Here is a 20,164-nt window from a genome sequence, read left to right on the forward strand (position 1 = left end):
TGGTTGGTTGGTTGTTTTTGTTTTACGGCATATCAACCCTTTTCAGGTTATTTAATGCCGAATCCGGTGATCTTGAAATTTTTTTAATAGAATATATTTGTTTTTTGCAAGTCAGTTTCTATTTAACCCATAGTTGGGACCCTAACAGGTACTACCACTCCGGGTCAGAGTGGACCTGGGAGCAATGGCAATTAAAGGGTGGCTCCACACTCCCCAGAGCCCGCAAGCTGGGGCCTCACCATCGGATATAGTTTAAGGTCATATCCAGGACCTATATATATAGTGGAAATTACAAACAAATCTATACTTTTCGGGTACATATTCTATGAGATTTTCAAATTGTCACATTTAATTAAGCTCAAGAAAAATGAATTTTCACTTTCAGAATATGTCTATCCTTAGTTATCATTCTAAAACCAGAAGATGAATTTATTTCACACTCATGGTATTTTATTCATCAGTAAATGTAGTACGTCTTACACGCGGTTCGTCGAATAGCAGAATATCACCAAACAACTCATCAGAGACAGATATGTGTTCCTTATGGGTTTTTTTCCAGGAATCACATATATGTCACTGATGCATTGTTTGCTGGACTTTGGTTATTCAACGAAACACGTGTAAGACTACTTGTACTTTATAAACATATGAATAAAGTGTGAAATAAATTCATCTTCTGCCTTCGGAATGATAACAAACGGTATATTTTAACATATATTGGTGAAAAGGCATTGAGGGGTTCTGTTTAACGACTTTCTTTTTGATCTTTTCCAAATTTACGTCTGAATCTTTTTGTAGCATCATCGAATTTTCTATGTAGGATCTATATGTTACGTATTATTGTATTGTTTCCGCTAGCGCTTTCTACTGAAACCTCAGTCGTCTTCAGATGGTCCTTTAAATAGCCACACGTTTTAAACACAGCAAACAACCTCCTGGAGACGGCTGATGTTTAAGTAGAAAGCGCTGGCGGAAACAATACAACACGTAACATATTGAGCTTAGATACAAACATTCGATAATACTACAAAAAGATTAATACGTAAATTGGAAAAAATCGAAAAGAAAGTCCCTATATATATATATATATATATATATATATATATATATATATATATATATACTCGGGTTTTTTTATATTCAAAAGTAATGGACTAATGAATTCAACGAGGTTGTTAGATAGTGCTCAATAAAAAGAGCTGATAATACTTGTTTATTGTTATATAAACATGCTCACATCCCGCTGCTACAAACAGCCACTTGTTTCAATCAAACAACAGATATCATCAGGCAGCGACTTGACTATTCAAAAGTTCAATGAATAATTCACATATATACATAAATTTTAGTAGTTTTTTATTTATAATTATTGGACCTATTTAATTTATTTAATCCCCTCTTATGGCTAAATATGTTATATTAAAAAGATAATAAATATTAATTTTATTCTGTTTTTATTATTATTATTATTATTATTATCATTACTATTATGTTTATTGTTATTAATAAAAATTTTAATATTGTTTTATCATTATTTTTTTCTTTTATTCATATATTTATCTAATAAAAACGCGAAAACTTTAAACTTATATCATTTAGCATAAAGGGCCTAATTAATGGTAGACGTATGTTTGAATTGCGTTGATTTTACTCGTGGACGTATGTAAGAGGATAAATATGCTAGCAGAATGCATTCACTGCCTTTTTTGACATGTTCATTTCTGACGCTTGGATTGTATCTTCTGTTTGTATTTGTAATAATATGCTTCATTACTGAATTGTATAATTGTTCATAAATTGGTTGACACGCAGATTTTTTCTTTTTCTTTTTCTTTTTCTATATACTGTCAAATTCTTACTTTCTCTCTTTCTCTATTTAACTAGATCTCATTATTCTTTCCTTTTCCTTCTAGTTCTTATTCTCTTTATTATAACCCTTTGTTTCTTTTTTCTTTTCTTCTCCATATCATATATATATATATATATATATATATATATGATGTGGAGGGGGGGGAGGGGAGGGATGATGTATGTATATATATGTGTATGTATATATATGTATAGGAATAAAGTATGTATATATGTATGTATGTATATATATATATGTATATATATGTATATATATATGTATATGTGTGTATATGTGTGTGTATGTGTATATGTATGTATGTATATGTTTTCTCTCTTCTTTTTCTCTCTATTTTGTTTTCTCTATATTTTCTTTCTCTATTTCTGTCTCTATTCCTTTTTTCTTCTCAATCACTCTCTCCCCATTGTAATCTTTTAACTTTATTTAAATTGCCTCTCCCTTTTTACTTTTTTATTTAATTAAAGTCCTGTGTTTTAAGTTTTTTAACTCCAACTTCTAAAGAGTTCCTACCTAAAATAAAAATCCATTATTCATTGAACTTTTGAATAGTCAAGTCGCTGCCTGATGATATCTGTTGTTTGATTGAAACAAGTGGCTGTTTGTAGCAGCGGGATGTGAGCATGTTTATATAACAATAAACAAGTATTATCAGCTCTTTTTATTGAGCACTATCTAACAACCTCGTTGAATTCATTAGTCCATTACTTTTGAATATAAAAAAACCCGAGTATCGTTGCTCCATTACTGTTGAGCACTATTATACGCTGGATTTGTTTTTACCTAAACATGGAGAAAATTAACTTCCAAACATCCCTGAAAAATATTCCTACCACCACCAATCGGAATTACCAGATGACCCTCCTTCTAAAAACTGAGGAGCTACTTAGGAGAATGAAGTGGAAAGCTTTTTTCTTCCTGAGAAATTCAAATGACAACAAGAATAAGGATTACCATGGTTTCAAAAATCGAGATTCGGCACCACATATCGACCAATTGGATGCTTTTGAAGCAGACATTATGGACCTTATTAGAGGCTTGTCTTTCCATGGGAAAAAGAATCATTTTCAAAAACAGTTGGATTTTACCATTAAGAAAATCAACACCTCGGATTACCTTTACGTTAAAGCAGATAAGACGCAAAATTTCTACAAACTAACTACACATGAATATAACAAGCTTATTAAAGAAAATATTACAAAAAATTACAAAAAATCAAATATAGATATTTGCAAAAAAATTGACAAGGATAGTAAAGAAATAACTGACAAACTTAAAATTAGTAATAGAGTGGGAATTTTACAAAAAAAAACAGTCATATATTTTGCTTAAAGACCATAAGATAAATTTTGAAAATAAACCTACAACTAGGTTAATTAATCCTACGAAACCCGAAATAGGTAAATTAAGTAAAAATATACTAGAAAGAGTTAACTATCAAATTAAATCAACATATAAGCTAAATCTATGGATTAACACAGCGGATACCATTAAATGGTTTTCTAATATACATAATAAAAAGAATTGTACTTTCTTACAATTCGATATTGTGAATTACTATCCCTCCATATCTAAGGAACTATTCGAAGAGGTGATGGAGTTTGCTAAACTCCTGTCTGATGTAAAAGACACTGAAATTGAAATTATACGGACATGTAGAAATACTACATTAATTAGTGGAAATGATCAGTGGTTGAAAAAAGATCAAAATGACCTGTTTGACATTTCCATGGGGTCTTTGGATTCGGCTGAAATGACAGACTTAGTAGGTCTATTCATACTATACAACTTAACCAAAGACATCAATGTCATGGATATAGGTTTGTATCGTGATGATGGACTGATGATCATCAAGGAATCCAACGGCCCTAAATGTGAAAGAACCAAAAAGATTATCTTAAATGAATTCCGTAGAATTAAATTAAAAGTGGATATTATATCAGATGTTAAAACTGTAAATTTTTTGGATGTGAACTTTGATTTAAGGAAAGGCATCTACCAACCATATAGGAAGGAAAACTCAAACCCAATTTATGTACACCCCCTATCAAATCACCCAAAATCTATCATTAGGCATATCCCCAAATCCATTAGTAAAAGAATCAGTGACAATTCTTCCAATCTTGAAACATTTAATAAACATAAATATTTCTATAACAGGGCCCTTAAGGATAGTGGATACAAAAACACCCAAATTGAGTTCATAGAACCAACACACCAAACACAAATACAAATAGAAACCGTAAGAGAAAAATCCTGTGGTACAATCCCCCTTTTAATCTGAAACTTAAAACAAATCTAGGAATGAAATTCTTAAACTTAATTAAAAAGCACTTCCCTATTAATAACATACTACATAAAATTTTCAATAAAAATACAATAAAACTTAGTTATAGTTGTAATGAAAACCTTGAAAAAATAATTAAAAAACATAATAACAAAATATTAAACAAAAATAGCACACCCATTGCTACCGAAAGTTGTAACTGTAGAATTAAATCAAAATGCCCTCTTAAAGGAAATTGTCAAATTACTTCTGTAGTGTACCAAGCAACTATTTCTACTAAGGAAAATCCGAATGAAAAAAAATATTACATAGGAATGACAAATAACAATTTTAAAGAAAGATTTACCGGCCACAAGTGCTCTTTTGAAAATAATGAGTACAAAAATAGAACTTCCTTGTCTAAATATTACAATGAACTAGTAGAGCAAGGTTACTCCCCAATAGTAAATTGGAAAATTTTAAAGAAAGCGAAAACCTGTTCATCTTTAAACTCGCCTTGCTACCTATGTCTTTATGAGAAATTATTTATACTTACTTTTAGAGAAAGAGATAAATTATTAAATAAGAAGCACGAAAATTCAATTAATTGCAAACATTATAAAACCCATCTTTTAAGTAATTTAGTTTAGATATAAAATTTAAATAAATTAAAAATTGTCACTGATTTCTATAATTTATTAATATTCTATTAATATACTTTCTCCTCTCCTGATTTCATTCTTCACTTCTCCTATCTTATATACATGTGTGTCTATGTGTATATGTATGTGTCTATGTATTTATTTTATGACCGTGTGTACTTAGATCTATATATTTCTATATTATTTGGTATACCCTCCCATGTTTATTCAATCCATTTGTATGTTTCTATGTGTGTATGCATCTATCTGTACCCTTGCCAAATTATTTGTATTCTTATGTATTTCTATATATATAATTTATGTAAATTATACATATTTATGTGTGAGTATATATATGTGTGTGTGCGTTGTTGTGTATTAGTATATGATTGTGTGCATATATTTGTGTATTTTTTGTATGTATGTGTATACATAAGATTATATATATATATATATATATATATATATATATATATATATATATATATATATGCTTATTAGTATGTCGGTTGGTTCTCTGTGAGTATATACATATGTATCTTATTATTTTTAATTAGGGTACTATCTACCTGTGCGTCGCTATTTTTGAGTATTTCGTTGATTTAATTACTTCTTTTGCCTGAATATATTTATAGGTAAGTGTACTTGTATCTGTGTTATTAGTAATCTGTTATTGAATGTATTATTTTGTGAATTAATATGACTTTATATCTATACTTAAATAGCTTAAACTTCCAACTTAATAGTATAGTTACACCTTTACTTATGTGCATGTATATGTATATATATATATATATGTATATATATATATGTGTGTGTATGTGTGTATATATTTGGGTATATATATGTGTGTATGTGGTTATATATCTATATATATATATATATTTGTATTATATTCTTTTTATATACATAAATTTTAGTAGTTTTTTATTTATAATTATTGGACCTATTTAATTTATTTAATCCCCTCTTATGGCTAAATATGTTATATTAAAAAGATAATAAATATTAATTTTATTCTGTTTTTATTATTATTATTATTATTATTATTATTATTATCATTACTATTATGTTTATTGTTATTAATAAAAATTTTAATATTGTTTTATCATTATTTTTTTCTTTTATTCATATATTTATCTAATAAAAACGCGAAAACTTTAAACTTATATCATTTAGCATAAAGGGCCTAATTAATGGTAGACGTATGTTTGAATTGCGTTGATTTTACTCGTGGACGTATGTAAGAGGATAAATATGCTAGCAGAATGCATTCACTGCCTTTTTTGACATGTTCATTTCTGACGCTTGGATTGTATCTTCTGTTTGTATTTGTAATAATATGCTTCATTACTGAATTGTATAATTGTTCATAAATTGGTTGACACGCAGATTTTTTCTTTTTCTTTTTCTTTTTCTATATACTGTCAAATTCTTACTTTCTCTCTTTCTCTATTTAACTAGATCTCATTATTCTTTCCTTTTCCTTCTAGTTCTTATTCTCTTTATTATAACCCTTTGTTTCTTTTTTCTTTTCTTCTCCATATCATATATATATATATATATATATATATATATATGATGTGGAGGGGGGGGAGGGGAGGGATGATGTATGTATATATATGTGTATGTATATATATGTATAGGAATAAAGTATGTATATATGTATGTATGTATATATATATATATGTATATATATGTATATATATATGTATATGTGTGTATATGTGTGTGTATGTGTATATGTATGTATGTATATGTTTTCTCTCTTCTTTTTCTCTCTATTTTGTTTTCTCTATATTTTCTTTCTCTATTTCTGTCTCTATTCCTTTTTTCTTCTCAATCACTCTCTCCCCATTGTAATCTTTTAACTTTATTTAAATTGCCTCTCCCTTTTTACTTTTTTATTTAATTAAAGTCCTGTGTTTTAAGTTTTTTAACTCCAACTTCTAAAGAGTTCCTACCTAAAATAAAAATCCATTATTCATTGAACTTTTGAATAGTCAAGTCGCTGCCTGATGATATCTGTTGTTTGATTGAAACAAGTGGCTGTTTGTAGCAGCGGGATGTGAGCATGTTTATATAACAATAAACAAGTATATATATATATATATATATATATATATATATATATATATATATATATATATATATAAAATAAAATGCAAAATCCGATCCCGCATTTTGCTAATTCCTACCCTCTGATGAGAAGGAAAGTATTTCTTCGAAACTCTGCAGATTAAGGACTATCCACTTATCAAGTGTTTCCTTTTCAGATTAAATATGTTTTTAACTCTTTTTCAAAGTGTTTTTTAACATGTTTTATTAACTGTTTGCTCGTATATATATATATATATATATATATATATATATATATATATATATATATATATATATATATATATTATATATATAAATTACAATCAAATTTACCAAAATGATCCAAGATGGTAAAACTAAAGTATATTATAAATATTAAAGAATTAATATTTATAAAGTAATCTCAACCAGATGTAAAAGCTCGATAAAACCAAATAGGAGATAGAGTTTATAATACTTATCTAGTGTTTCCTTTTCAGATTAAATGTTTTTAACTCATTTCAAAGAGTTTTTTAACATGTTTTATTAACTGTTTGCTCGTATATATATATATATATATATATATATATATATATATATATATATATATATATATATATATTAAAATACGTTTTTTCATATATATTTTCAGAATCAACAATGGAAAATCAGTTGGTGCTGCCAAAGTTAACAATAACACGAATCCAACGTTCCCAGAAGGAAGCGATCGTTCCGCGCCGTTCCCGGCGAAGGACTTGTTGTTTAAACGACATCTATCCACGATGCAGTTCGCCATTTAACTCTCGAGAATCGCGATACACCATCCCAAATTCTTGCTTTTCGGACAATATCAATACCAACATCGACGCTGAGCACAAACAAAGCGACAACAAAAGTGATCACGATTCTCTATTCAGAGTGAAGGTTCAGTCAACCGATGATTCGGGACCGTCCTCAATTTCTTCCGAGAGTCCGACCTCTTCCATTGGGGAAGAGGAGGACTTGATTCTCTCAGACATTCTCGATGATATGAACCGAGTTCCGAAAAACAGAAGCAACTCGGCACCGACTTTGGTGAGAATCGACAGTTTTCAAGATCGAGCGATGCGTCTGATGCGTAAACGTCATGCCAATCTCCAAAAGAATCGGCGACGGGCTCATTCGGCGAACAGGGTGGCAAAGGAGGTGGAGGTGTTTGAGCCGTGTTCACCCACGACGACAAACACTCTCCTCGTGCCGACGCCAGAATACCCAGATATTATGTTTACCGTGATTAATAATTCGAATAGAGTCGACAGAATCGTGCCGGACAATAACAATAATAACGTGCCCGACCACGCGGTTTGGGCTGAGAACGCGAACGAAACGGTCATCTTGACAGACAACAATGGACTGCGAATGTTCACCACAACTAAGGAACTTGTACGTTCATTCGAACTTCAAAAACAAATACGCAAAAGAAGAGCTAACAAGAAGACTCTCAGTTTTGACGAAAACCTTTTGCGTCGATGATCACAAATCAATCCCCCTCAACATCCCTCTATTTCTATTTTAAAAAAATAGTTTTGATGACACAAAACAAACGAAAAAAATTCAGCACATTCCAAATGTCACGTCTTAAATGCCTATCGTCCATATGAATTTTGAAAGGTGCTTTATTTATCAGAAAAGATGAAGGAATGCTCGATATCAGAGATAGAGCATATATCATATAAACATTACACGTGTTGAAATTTTAGTTAATAAATATTTGTTTTGATGTCTGCAAGTAGACTTTTTTTTTTCCTTTTTATGTTTTTTTTTATATCATTTTCCGTTTCTTTTTTTAGATGAAGGTTGATCATTTGCATTATTCAGAACATTCATTTTACATGTTATTTTTACAACGTTTCGGTCGATGTAACCTCCTAAATCACACATACAATTTTTTTTTCGAATAAGAACACAATTTCGCGTATAACAGTCAACTTGCTACGAATATTTACTATTATTCGAATTATTCGGCCTATTATTCTCATCTTGAGTGATATTTTTTAACGTTTCGGCCGATGCAACTTCCGATTTTTTTAAAGATGTATTGACTCAAACTCAAGAATCTTTACTTTGAACTCGATAATCTATACAGAATTTCGAATGGAACCTTTTTCTTAAATCCATGAGAGTAGCTTTCTCTCGTTCCATTAATGATAACCAGGCAGGTATCTTAAATAATCCGTAATTGTATTCGTTGTGTTGCCCGGAGTGAGGATCGAACCTTTAATTCTCCTCCTAGGAGATTGTCACTTAGAACTGATAATTACTTAACAATTTCATCCATACCGTAATTACATGTTTTTTAAGACGGCTAACGGTGTATGCCGACGGGACGAGAGAAAGCTACCCCTGTATAGATTCCCGAGTTCGACATAAAGACTCCCGATTTCGTCAAGATGCACCTGAAGATGGTCGGATGTTATATAGGCTGAACGTTTGCAAAAATAATATCTAAAATGAGAAAGGGTAGTTCGAATAATTCGAATAATACTTATATTTTTTGTTGTTTACTTAAATGCGAAGATGCAATATCTAACGTAACTGATTTAGGCTATATTGACAATCGTGGGTTGAATGTTGAAATATTGATAACATGGCCGCCAAAAATTTACGTCACTTAGGAAATGCAAAATGCAACATCCGGATACATGAAACGAAATACGTTTTAATAGTTGTTGCGTTTTATAAACATAACGTAAAACAATCGTCGCAACTTCTCTCTTTTTTAAAATACTAATAACTTTCTTTTTTGTAAAAAAAAACAATAAAAATCCTCGTATACAGCCATCCCCCTTACATATACATATATATATATATATATATATATATATATATATATATATATATATATATATAAAGCACCAATTTAAATTATAATTCTTGTGAAATAAGTTATTCTTGTGTAATTATTATTCAAAAATCAAAATTTAATTTTAAGTTAATTTATTCAAATGTAATTTGTAATCAATTGTGAAATACGAAAACGACTTTTTTGCGACTTTTGCGTCAAAAACTACTAAAACGTATGTTGTTTCATATATCCGGATGTCGCATTTTGCATTTCCCAAGTGACGTCATCTTTTGGCGGCCATGTTATCAATGTTTCAACATTCAACCTACGATTGATAAAATGACTCTAATTTATAGTGTCGGGATATAGCAGTCACCCACTCACCCCACCCCGACTACAATGTATGTGCAAGAGCAGGAAATGGCCCGGTCTCCATTTATTTGCCTCTCCACGAGGACAGGGTTAGACACAAGGTTGTTTATGTGGGAAAATATTCCATAAATTAAAAGACTGAAGATAACAATTTTAGGGAACATCATTTTTATGACACTAACTATGTTCGAACTGATAATGAGAGTAACAATGTTGATATAAGAAAAGTATAAATATTCAATTACCCCTCTTTCTCATCTATGACTAAAAGAATCACTTGTGTTCAATGAATTGTTTACAATATGTATTGTGTCTTCATCTGTGGGTAGGCTATTTTGTTGGGTGTTGTCCGATATAAATTGGAATAAATATTCACCCAACAATATTTACTCTTACGATTCTGAATTTTTGAGATGAGGATTGATTATTCGTATTTTTTCTTTACTTCAGACTATTGTTCTCATCTTGAGTGTTATTTGCACAACGTTTCAATCGATGTAACCTCCGATCTTCTTTCTGGCGTATCTTGTCGAACTCGGGAATCTTTATGTCGAAATTCTGTGCAGATTCCCGAGCTTAGCAAGATACGCCTGAAGAAAGTTGGGAGTTACATCGACTTAAAAGTTTTGCAAATAGCACTGAAAATGAGAGGACAGTAGTTGAAAGAATTCAAATAATACAAACAATATTTACTTTAAAAAAAAAAATGTATACTTTATTATAATTTAAATTACTCAATGAAAACTGAAAATCTCACTGACTCCTAATGTTCGAATAGCTTTTGACCTTGGTAAGTGATGATTAATCGAATATATATATAAAAAAGAGCATGATATCTCAAAATAATTTTAAACAAAACTAATATTACTAGTCACCATTTGACATTAATTATTCTACAAAAACCATGTGTTGTTGTTTTTTTTTCTTTTTCTTTTTTTAGGATGAGTCATAGTAGGGAAAGGAGGATAAAATCCCAAAGGTTAATGATTGTTATTTGTAAATTAAAAAATATATCATTTTTGAAAATCGAACACACACCTGACGAAGGGAAGGACTTCCCGGAATATTGAAACACAGATACACTACCTGATCAACTGACGAAAGTAAGAACATATTGCATGTAAAATATATATATATATATATATATATATATATATATATATATATATATATATATATATATATATATATATATATATATATATAAAGGTGAAACAGCATAGCTAGTTCTACCATTATATCTTAAGTTGCTTCAGTTTGAGTCTATCCGTTACATCTCTGCATTGTTATGATTCCTATACTATTAAATTTCTTTTATTAAATTTAAGACCAATGTGATATATTATAGAATAACCTAATATATCTGCCAATTGATACCATTCCCAGTAAGAATTTGTCTTCTTGATTAAATGAGTTTCTGGTTTCCCGTCGTAAGTGGTGCTTGTTCAAAACCTGCACAACAGTTGTGATGCTAATCTGCCTGGGAGCGGTCATGGCTAGCCAATAGTCAATCTAGGTTTTAGATGACGCAGCTCAGCAAGATGGAGATTGTCTCGGTCAGCACACGCCGCTCCTGGCTAAAGGAGAGTTGACCGGATACTTGAAGTGCTGTGGATTTGAGGACGTCAAATATTTACCAAGCTATTTCCTCCAAAAAGGTACGTTTTTTACTTGTTAACACTTTTGTGACATAACGGATTTGTATCTATATAATTATAAAACTCTGTAGATCGTCAGGACTTGCTTGCTTGGATCTTGTCTTTGATTGGGCGATTCCATCTTTTAAAAATGGGATAACACTGCTTGGTCCCTTTAAAATGGTTGGTTGGTTGGTTGTTTGGTTGTTTTTGTTTTACGACATATCAACCCTTTTCCGGTTATTTAATGCCAAATCCAGTGATTTTGAAGAATAACTATTTAATAGAATTTTTTTCTTTCAAATCGGTTTCTATTTAAGCCATAAGCTCCACACTCCCCAAAGCCCGCAAGCTGGGGCCTCACCATCAGATATAGTTTAAGGTCATATCCAGGACCCCCTTAAAAATGAGATTATGAATATATATATATATATATATATATATATATATATATATATATATATATATATATATATATATATCACAAATGTATTTTGGTGTCTGATGAGTAGCCGTTTTGGAATATATTTCAATGAAATAATGTGTAAATTTGTTCAAATGAAACACATAAGGAAATACACCATATTATTTATTTCATATTTTGTTGTCTTAAGTTTTGCAAAAATATTATATATCTGCGTCGCCCGGGTGTTTATAGGTGTGTTAAGCACAAAAAAAATATCAGTAAGCATGCAGGGTTGAACCCGTGACGCAAAGGCGGAAAAGAAAGTGAAAGAAAACCTGTAGCGCCACAAGAAGTGAAAAGCGTTTAAATTAAGCAATGTCAATCAAAAAGTTGACTTGTACAAATAAGAATCACGCAGGCGCAAAAATGAACGTTGGCTGAAGGCTAGTTCAGCTTTACGCTTTCTGCCGTTTTATTTATTTGTTTCCCCATGATGTTGGGGGAAAACCAGATCCCCCCCCCCCAAAAAAAAGGGGGGGAGCTCTCCAAACGAATAGCAATTGCTTGATATGAAGGGTTTTCCCCACATTGATCAAAGCTAACTGCTTTTCTGGAGGTCCTGGCCGAGAAGACCGGCGAATGACGTTTGCTTCTATTAGTTTTGCTTTATTGATACAAAAAAGGCCAACAAACACACGAAAGGACAGAATAGAGGGAATTTTATAAAAGTCCATCAAAATAAATGTAGAGACGACGTGTGTTCACAAATCGTAGATATTATAATCTAGGGAGTCTATAAAAAGTTCTAAAAAAATAGTAACCCTCTCGAGACGCCCCCTCCCAACGAAAAAGCCTTTCTTAGACATATAAAAACGTGCATAACACTTTTGCCTTTTATATATATATAGACTAGCCTGGGTGCCCGGCGTTGCCCAGGTGTTTGGAGGTGGGTGTTGAGCGAGAAAAAATAAATAGATAAATAAAAAATAAAAAAGTTTTAGTAGGCAGGCAGGCTCGAACCCGTGATGTGAAGGCGGAAAAGAAAGTGGAGGAGAGTGTAAGGGTGTTGGTTGTGCAAAAAAACAAAAAGGGAAATTGCGAGTGCAAAAAAATAAGTGGTAGTAGAAGAGACACGAAGCAGGAAATGAAAGGGGAAAAAAACATGATGTATTAGCTGCTGCACCCATCACCAAACCAGAAGTGACGTAGGTTTAAATTAAGGCTAAACAATCAAAAAGAGATGATGACTTTCGAAAATATCAGCGAAAAAAGCGACCCCTCCCTGTAGACAACTGCCCAGTTGAAGGTGAAGGAATGAATGTTTTGGCCAATTTTTCAATATTTGTCGTCTGAAGGGTCGAGCTTCAGAATGATACAAATCTCATGAAAATCCATAGCCTCTGTCTTTTGCAAGACATGCAAACATACATACATACATTTAAACAGGCAAGTGAGATATATATTATAGATGACTGTTATATATATATATATATATATATATATATATATATATATATATATATATATGTATATCAGTTCATTTTCTTCATTCATTAAAGCAATACTTTTTTATCTCAATTGATATTAAATGTCGAAGTCGTTCTTAGCTATACACAAAGATGTTCCAAACATGGCCTCTACCAAAGTCAAAGAGCAAGCCACAAGTATAATCATCACAATTATAATCATCATCACAATGACCATAAGTATCTGAAGAGAGATAAGCTAAATAAATCGAAAATATGATTTCTTTACTAATTTCTCAAGATAAGCATGGTATTTTTTTCCTGTTTAATAATTTAATTATAAATAAAACAGTAGATGCGTGTATGCGTTTCCGTATGTGTAAATATTTAACAGATAAACTTTTAAACTACTGGTTATATAACACTAAAAATAGCAGGAAATAGTAATCATACACCAAGGATAATTTCTCCATCAAAGGCTATTCTAACTTCACATCCAAACCTGACCCTCAAGATCGCCATGGACATGAAATATGTCTACATTAGGAATAGCTTCCCCTGTGGCAGGGACATCTCGAAAGAAGACTCCAAATATCTTTACATGTGCTTTAGAGCAGTTCTTACTCACAGCACAGCGTTTATATTGGCCCACTATCACCTTCACAATGATGAAGTAGCCATCTTTGAGAGTATCGTTAGGCAAATTAATCATACCCTGTCTGTTCTTCCCTCAGCCAACATTCACGTCTGTGTAGATTTTAATGTTCACAATGCTGAATGGTTAGTCCACTCGAACAAAACAGATGACAAAGGAAGATTTTGTCATTATATCTCCCTTGCTTATGAACTAACACAAATTCTTAATGAACCCACTCGGGTATCGGAATCTGATGGACAATTACCAAGACTTTTAGATCTTTTTCTAACAACATGCTCTGAACTGCGTTCATCCTCAGTTCTCTCTCCACTAGGATCTTCTGATCACTCGGTTGTCTCAATGAAGATAAAAACAAAATATAATAAAACCCCAGCTATCCCTCTCCACTGAACTGTGTATCGACACTTGATAACTGACTGGGACAGTTTCTGAATGTTCATACTGGAACTACCCATACACTCCATGTTTAAAAAGAATGCATTTGCTATAGCATCCAACTTAACTGATTGGTTATCTACATAAAAAGTGACATACTCTTCAAAAAATTTCAACAGTAACCAAACAGCCAACCATGGTATACTCCTGAATGTACTGCCGCCATTGCACATCCAAACCACTATTTCAGTTGCTTTAAACGTAATGGATGTTTTGAAACTAAAATTTCCATCAATCACTGCAAAAGGGTTATAGAAAATGCAAGAGATTCATATGTTCAGTCCATCAAATCCGAAGTACAAGAACAGAGGTGTGGTTCTCATGAGTTTTGACAAATAACAAGCAACGTCCTGAACAGATGTGTGCCCTCTATTCCAATCATCATCAACAGGCCTGAGGTAATTTCGTCAGCATCTGACAAAGCCAAACTTTTTGCCAATAACTTTGTGCCCAACTCAACCCTATGTAATCACGGCCACTTACTTCCTGAATCTCCTTCCGAGACTGAAAATGATTGGGGAAACATCCAGGTCTGTTCATGATGTTTCCACACTCGTTAAGAAACGTTTTTATCGTTTATTTTCTGTAAGTGTAAAAATTACAAATAATAAACAAAAAATAAATTAGCCACAAAGCGAACTCAAAAAAAATGGGGAGGTCTGTAGTCATCCTTGTCACCATACCTTTTTATTTGTCAAAGAGGTGTGCCTAGCTAAAGTTTTCACTCGTAGCAATCACACCTGTCCTAGTTACTGTTCCCAAATCAAATGTTTGTTTTTTATTTTTATATAAAAGAAAAGATTGACCGTTTTTTTTTTTACAAATAAACAAATTCAACAAGAGTAGAAAAAGATTTCATTGGTGGGGTGGTGGGCCAATAAAAACAAAAGAAAACAGTTGTTAGTAGGATCGTCCCAACCCTTGCTAAATGACAGACCGCCCACTGATGCCAGCAAGTTAACCGATTCGGACTGTACTCCAGTCATAATACTCAAAAAGCTGCGGTTGGAGTTGGCATCCAACTCTGCAAAAAAAGAAGAAATGCTTCCCAACACGTTGGAAAACGTCATTAATTTACCCAGTATTTCAAAATACTAGAGAGCAGTCTTCTGCATCTCAGTACAAACCGATTAGTCTTCTATGTGTTGTGAATAAGTTGCTTGAATCCGTGTTAAATAGAGAAATTATCAATCACCACAGCAAAAACAACCTACTCAGTGGCAAGCAATATGGTTTCCGTTCTGCATATCTACAACTCATGTATCGACTGTAATTTCACATAGGATCAGTAAATCTATCGACAGGGGTTTCCTATCCAGAGCAATAGTTCTTGATATGTCAAAAACATTTGATAGGGTTTGGCATAAAGGTCTACTTCACAAGATTTTCAGCTATGGAGTATCTGGAAATGTCTTATCAATCATGGAGTCCTTTCTCTTCGATAGGTTTATAGAAGTAGTCGTCAATGAGCAAAAGCTGAAAGTATCAATGCTGGCATGCCTCCAGGATCCATCTTGGCCCCAACTCTCTTCCTTATCTTTATCAATGATCTGCCAAATCACATTTTAAGTTTATTCGTTGACATACGCATATTTAGAAATTTTGTTTTACAACTAGTATATAGACATGGAAAATCAAACAATTGATGGCAAAATGTGTTCATGCACATGGAAATCTTGAAATTCACAGATTCATTTAAACCTAATTCAACTCAACACCAAGCATTTGAAAATGTCTAAAGTAATTTCTTGAACTTTTTTGGCCACTCCTTGTAAGATTGCTAATGCTGGCTGAAGGACAGAACAAAAGTCCACCAGGCATCCCTTATCCCTGAGTGGCTTCCGGGCCTTGATAAGTGGTGACCACCGTGTAAAAAAAAAAAAAGGCAAAAGTTCACCATATAATTTTTTTAAATAAATATGGAGGAGTATTAGAAGGCTATAGCAATGCAGGCTGTTGTATGGCCAAACGAAAGAAGGTCTTATTTGTTTTGTTATATTGTTTTGTTATATTGTTTTGAAAAAGAGATGTATTCTCGAAATATTAAGGCCTCCACCATCTCGGTTACATCAAGCAGTAAGTTCATATTTACTGATTTGTATTGTGCTTATCTTGAAAAATGCAAGGATGTATGAAGTTAAGAAAAAAAAATGACAAAACATTTGTCCATTTTTGCTCATACGTCACACTAATACAACAGTCGATTCCTTGCATTGTGATAGCCTTCTTATACTCCTCCATATATATTTACCAGCAATGCTTCAAGCAAACTACTTTTCTCTATTTAAAAAATTAAATAGAGAAAAGCCTAGTGAAAAATAAATAAAAAATTAAAAACCGTTTTTATATTCTGTTGAACAGTATGCAATCAAGGCTACTGAATGGTTCAAAGCAGCAACTGACACACATTCCCACACAGAAGTTCTTCAGCAAACCACACTCTCCACAATAGTTCACCTCTGATTGTACAGCTGCCATCGTTCAAAGGCAGTATGCATTCCACAGACTTATCTGATATAAGTCTAATACAAATAGACTAAAGTTTGTAGAAGCTAGAAATAATTCTAAGAGAGAAATAGCTGTAGTCAAGAGAAGGTATTCCAAAGTCATTAGAAAATATATTGAGTTACAGAAATTAGGAACTTGTGATTTCTGGAAAATTTATAACGGTGTAGTAAATAAATGGGCAACTTTGAGATAGTCTGCACAACTGAAAAGGCACATCTGCTTGCCTGACAGTTTGCCTCCAAATCTACTTTAGATCTAACAAACTATCCCCTCTCAAATTTCTCCTTGTGGACAGAAGCCACACCCGATGATCTGAAAATCATCCCTTCCCAAGTTCGTGATGCTATAAAAACCCGACACCTCAAAGCTAATCTTATTCCTGCTATACTATTACAAATATGATCCACTGAGGTTGCTCCGGTTCTCTCCAAACACAACTCAAAGATCTTACCAAATATTACTTTCCTAACTGCTGGAAAATTGCTTTTGCTGTACCAGCTTTGAAGAATTCTGGCAAAAGAACTGGGGCCGAAATTGGATGGTAAAGTTCAATGCTGCCAAGACTAAGCTTATTTCCTTTAATAATTACAAAAAACCTTTTCAACCACTGATTGCGATAACTAATGATACACTGCCTAAAAGTACTTCCGTCAAACTCCTAGGCTTAACATTCACAGACACCTTGAAGTGGAACAAATACATAGAGGTAATTGCCAAGGCTGCTGCAAGAAAGGTGGGCTCTCTCTACTGTGCTAGAAGGTTGCTCACACCTGAGAGTATTCTGTATCTCTACAAGGTCACTATTAACCCATGCATGGAGTACTGTTGTCACGTTTAGGCTGGGGCATCTGTAACTAGTCTCTCGCTCCAAGATAGGGTTCTAAAAAGAGTCGTCAACCTAATAGGTCCACATTGTCAGCTAAACTTCAACCTCTGTCCCATCGCCAAAATGTGGCATCCCTGTACCTATTTTACAAGTATTTTAATGAAAAGTGTTATAATTCAAAGCACTAGTGTTTCTTTAATGTAAATACCCCTCACAAATAGTAAAATTTATCCCTAGATTGTAGAGATCCTTGGATGCCGTAAAGTCTTCCACTCAAATAGCTCCTTCCGTCCCGAGCCCCTGCTTTGTGACTGTACTAACATGCAGAAGTTCAAGTGTAATGTAAACAGACATCTCGCTGCCCAACTCCCTACATAGTATCTCTACAAATCTGGTTCCAAATAGTAGCCCTTTACAACTTAGTGGCACTGTGCCTTGTTTGGGGTGAATTAACAGTAAGAATAAATAAAAAATTTACTTTTAATTTAATTATCAATGATATTTAACAATATTTTTCTTGACAAAAAAGTTTTATTACATTTGTAAACATCTTTCTGAACTTTATAAATCAACTGCATTCTTTTCCAGATCACCTAGCGAATTTAATTTTTTTTCCACAAGTAAAATAAATTCATATTTTTTCATATTACATTTCAATGTTATTGTGATGAATAGATTTTAGCTTTAAAAACTAACTATTAAATATTAGCAATGGAAAACTAATCTTTAAAAAAATATATATATAAAATGAATCGATTTTGGAATCTGAAATTAGACAAAACTTTTTACAGATTTTGATTTTTGGGATTCTGTACCAATATTAATCAACACCTTAATATTCCTTTTCTTTTGCTGCACTGACATTTCAGAATTTTTCATTTTTAAATCTGTAAAAAATTCTTTGACATTTAAAAAAAGAAAATATAAAATATTTGTTTTTTTATCAATTTTTTTTGTTACAATCCGTCATGGATCATGTTACATGAATCCAAGGCATGGCATAGAAAAATAAAAAAAGAAAAAAAAAAGGACAATAATCATCAAATAACATAACAATCAATATTTATTTCCAAGAAAAAAGGTATTGGAAAATGTTTAAACTTGCAGTGCACATTAGTGGATATTTAACCTGAGAGTTCAGCAAAGGGAGATAAATCAGCAGGAGATGGTTGTAATTTTGATGAATGCTGTATGCATGAGAAGACGTAATGAGAAAAATAGGAGAAACTTACATGAGTATCGCATTTCTATCAAAGCTGCTGATGATGATTTGATGCAATCATTAAGTAGAGACAAAGAGAAAAGACGAAGCTAGTTATTTTCATAATTCAAACATACTTCTAAGCAGAAGGAAGAAAATGAGATTATATTTTTTTATTAGGGAGAATAGTTTTTGTGGCACAAAAATACTGGTTAATACTGTCATGGCTTTGTGTGGCTGTACAAGCATCTCCAGTCAATCTACTTCTTGTTCTCTAAAATGGTATTTTTATAGACATGTCTGCAGAAAGTTCTAGATTTGTTCATATTTTAGCAATGGCCTCATCCATGCCACCATCAATCAAACCCCACTTCAGAGTTGGAAGAAACAAGATGGTCAGCTGAACACCTGGCTCAGCACAATGAAGCAAGATGCTGATCTGATCCTGTGTTCTCACGTCTATGGTGTGTGCTGCGGAAATTGTGAATGCCTAGACCTGATATCGACTGCAGCTTCAAACAAACGTGCCTAGGCAGCTTCTATACAAGATGCAGAGAATTTAGATGGAGGAGCCAGCTTAACCGACCCACAGTGAATGCTGACACAACAACATATTTTAGAACACATGCAAATATATTGGTCAATACTAGGCATAGGTGGTTTGGTCACACACGGACACTTGAATTGACTTTCCATTCTCGAGGTGAGTACAACTTAAATATTTAGTTATATCAAGCAAAAACCACAAGTAAGTAACACTATTATATGGTCATCGTGAAAAAGTTACCGACATTGTAGCCAGTGTAAACTTTTTAAACGCCACAGTTTAGTTATTGGTATTTAATTGCTTTCCCACGAGAGCAATATGTGACACAAGGTCGTTTTTAATGCGGGGAGAAAGGAAGGAACCAATTCTCCAAAATGGGGTACTTTGACAGTAGGCAAAACTAAAAATTGCCTTAGTATAAAAGAGTTACT

At 32.4% G+C, this 20,164-nt stretch overlaps 1 protein-coding gene across 1 annotated transcript in view; it reads left to right on the top strand.

Moving 5' to 3' along the window:
- The window catches only part of LOC145292937 (uncharacterized), a 27,614-nt gene extending 18,993 nt beyond the window's left edge, over positions 1 to 8,621 (top strand). Inside the window, exon 2 of the mRNA XM_080139107.1 lies at positions 7,506 to 8,621. Within this exon, the coding sequence (XP_079995233.1) occupies positions 7,514 to 8,365 (852 nt within the window). The 5' untranslated portion in view covers positions 7,506 to 7,513 and the 3' untranslated portion in view covers positions 8,366 to 8,621. The remainder of the gene's footprint in view (positions 1 to 7,505) is intronic.
- The last annotated feature ends 11,543 nt before the right edge of the window (positions 8,622 to 20,164 follow it).

The sequence above is a fragment of the Euprymna scolopes genome, chromosome 14, assembly GCF_053919585.1.
Source record: "Euprymna scolopes isolate OS-2025 chromosome 14, ASM5391958v1, whole genome shotgun sequence".
Lineage (NCBI taxonomy): Eukaryota > Metazoa > Mollusca > Cephalopoda > Sepiida > Sepiolidae > Euprymna > Euprymna scolopes.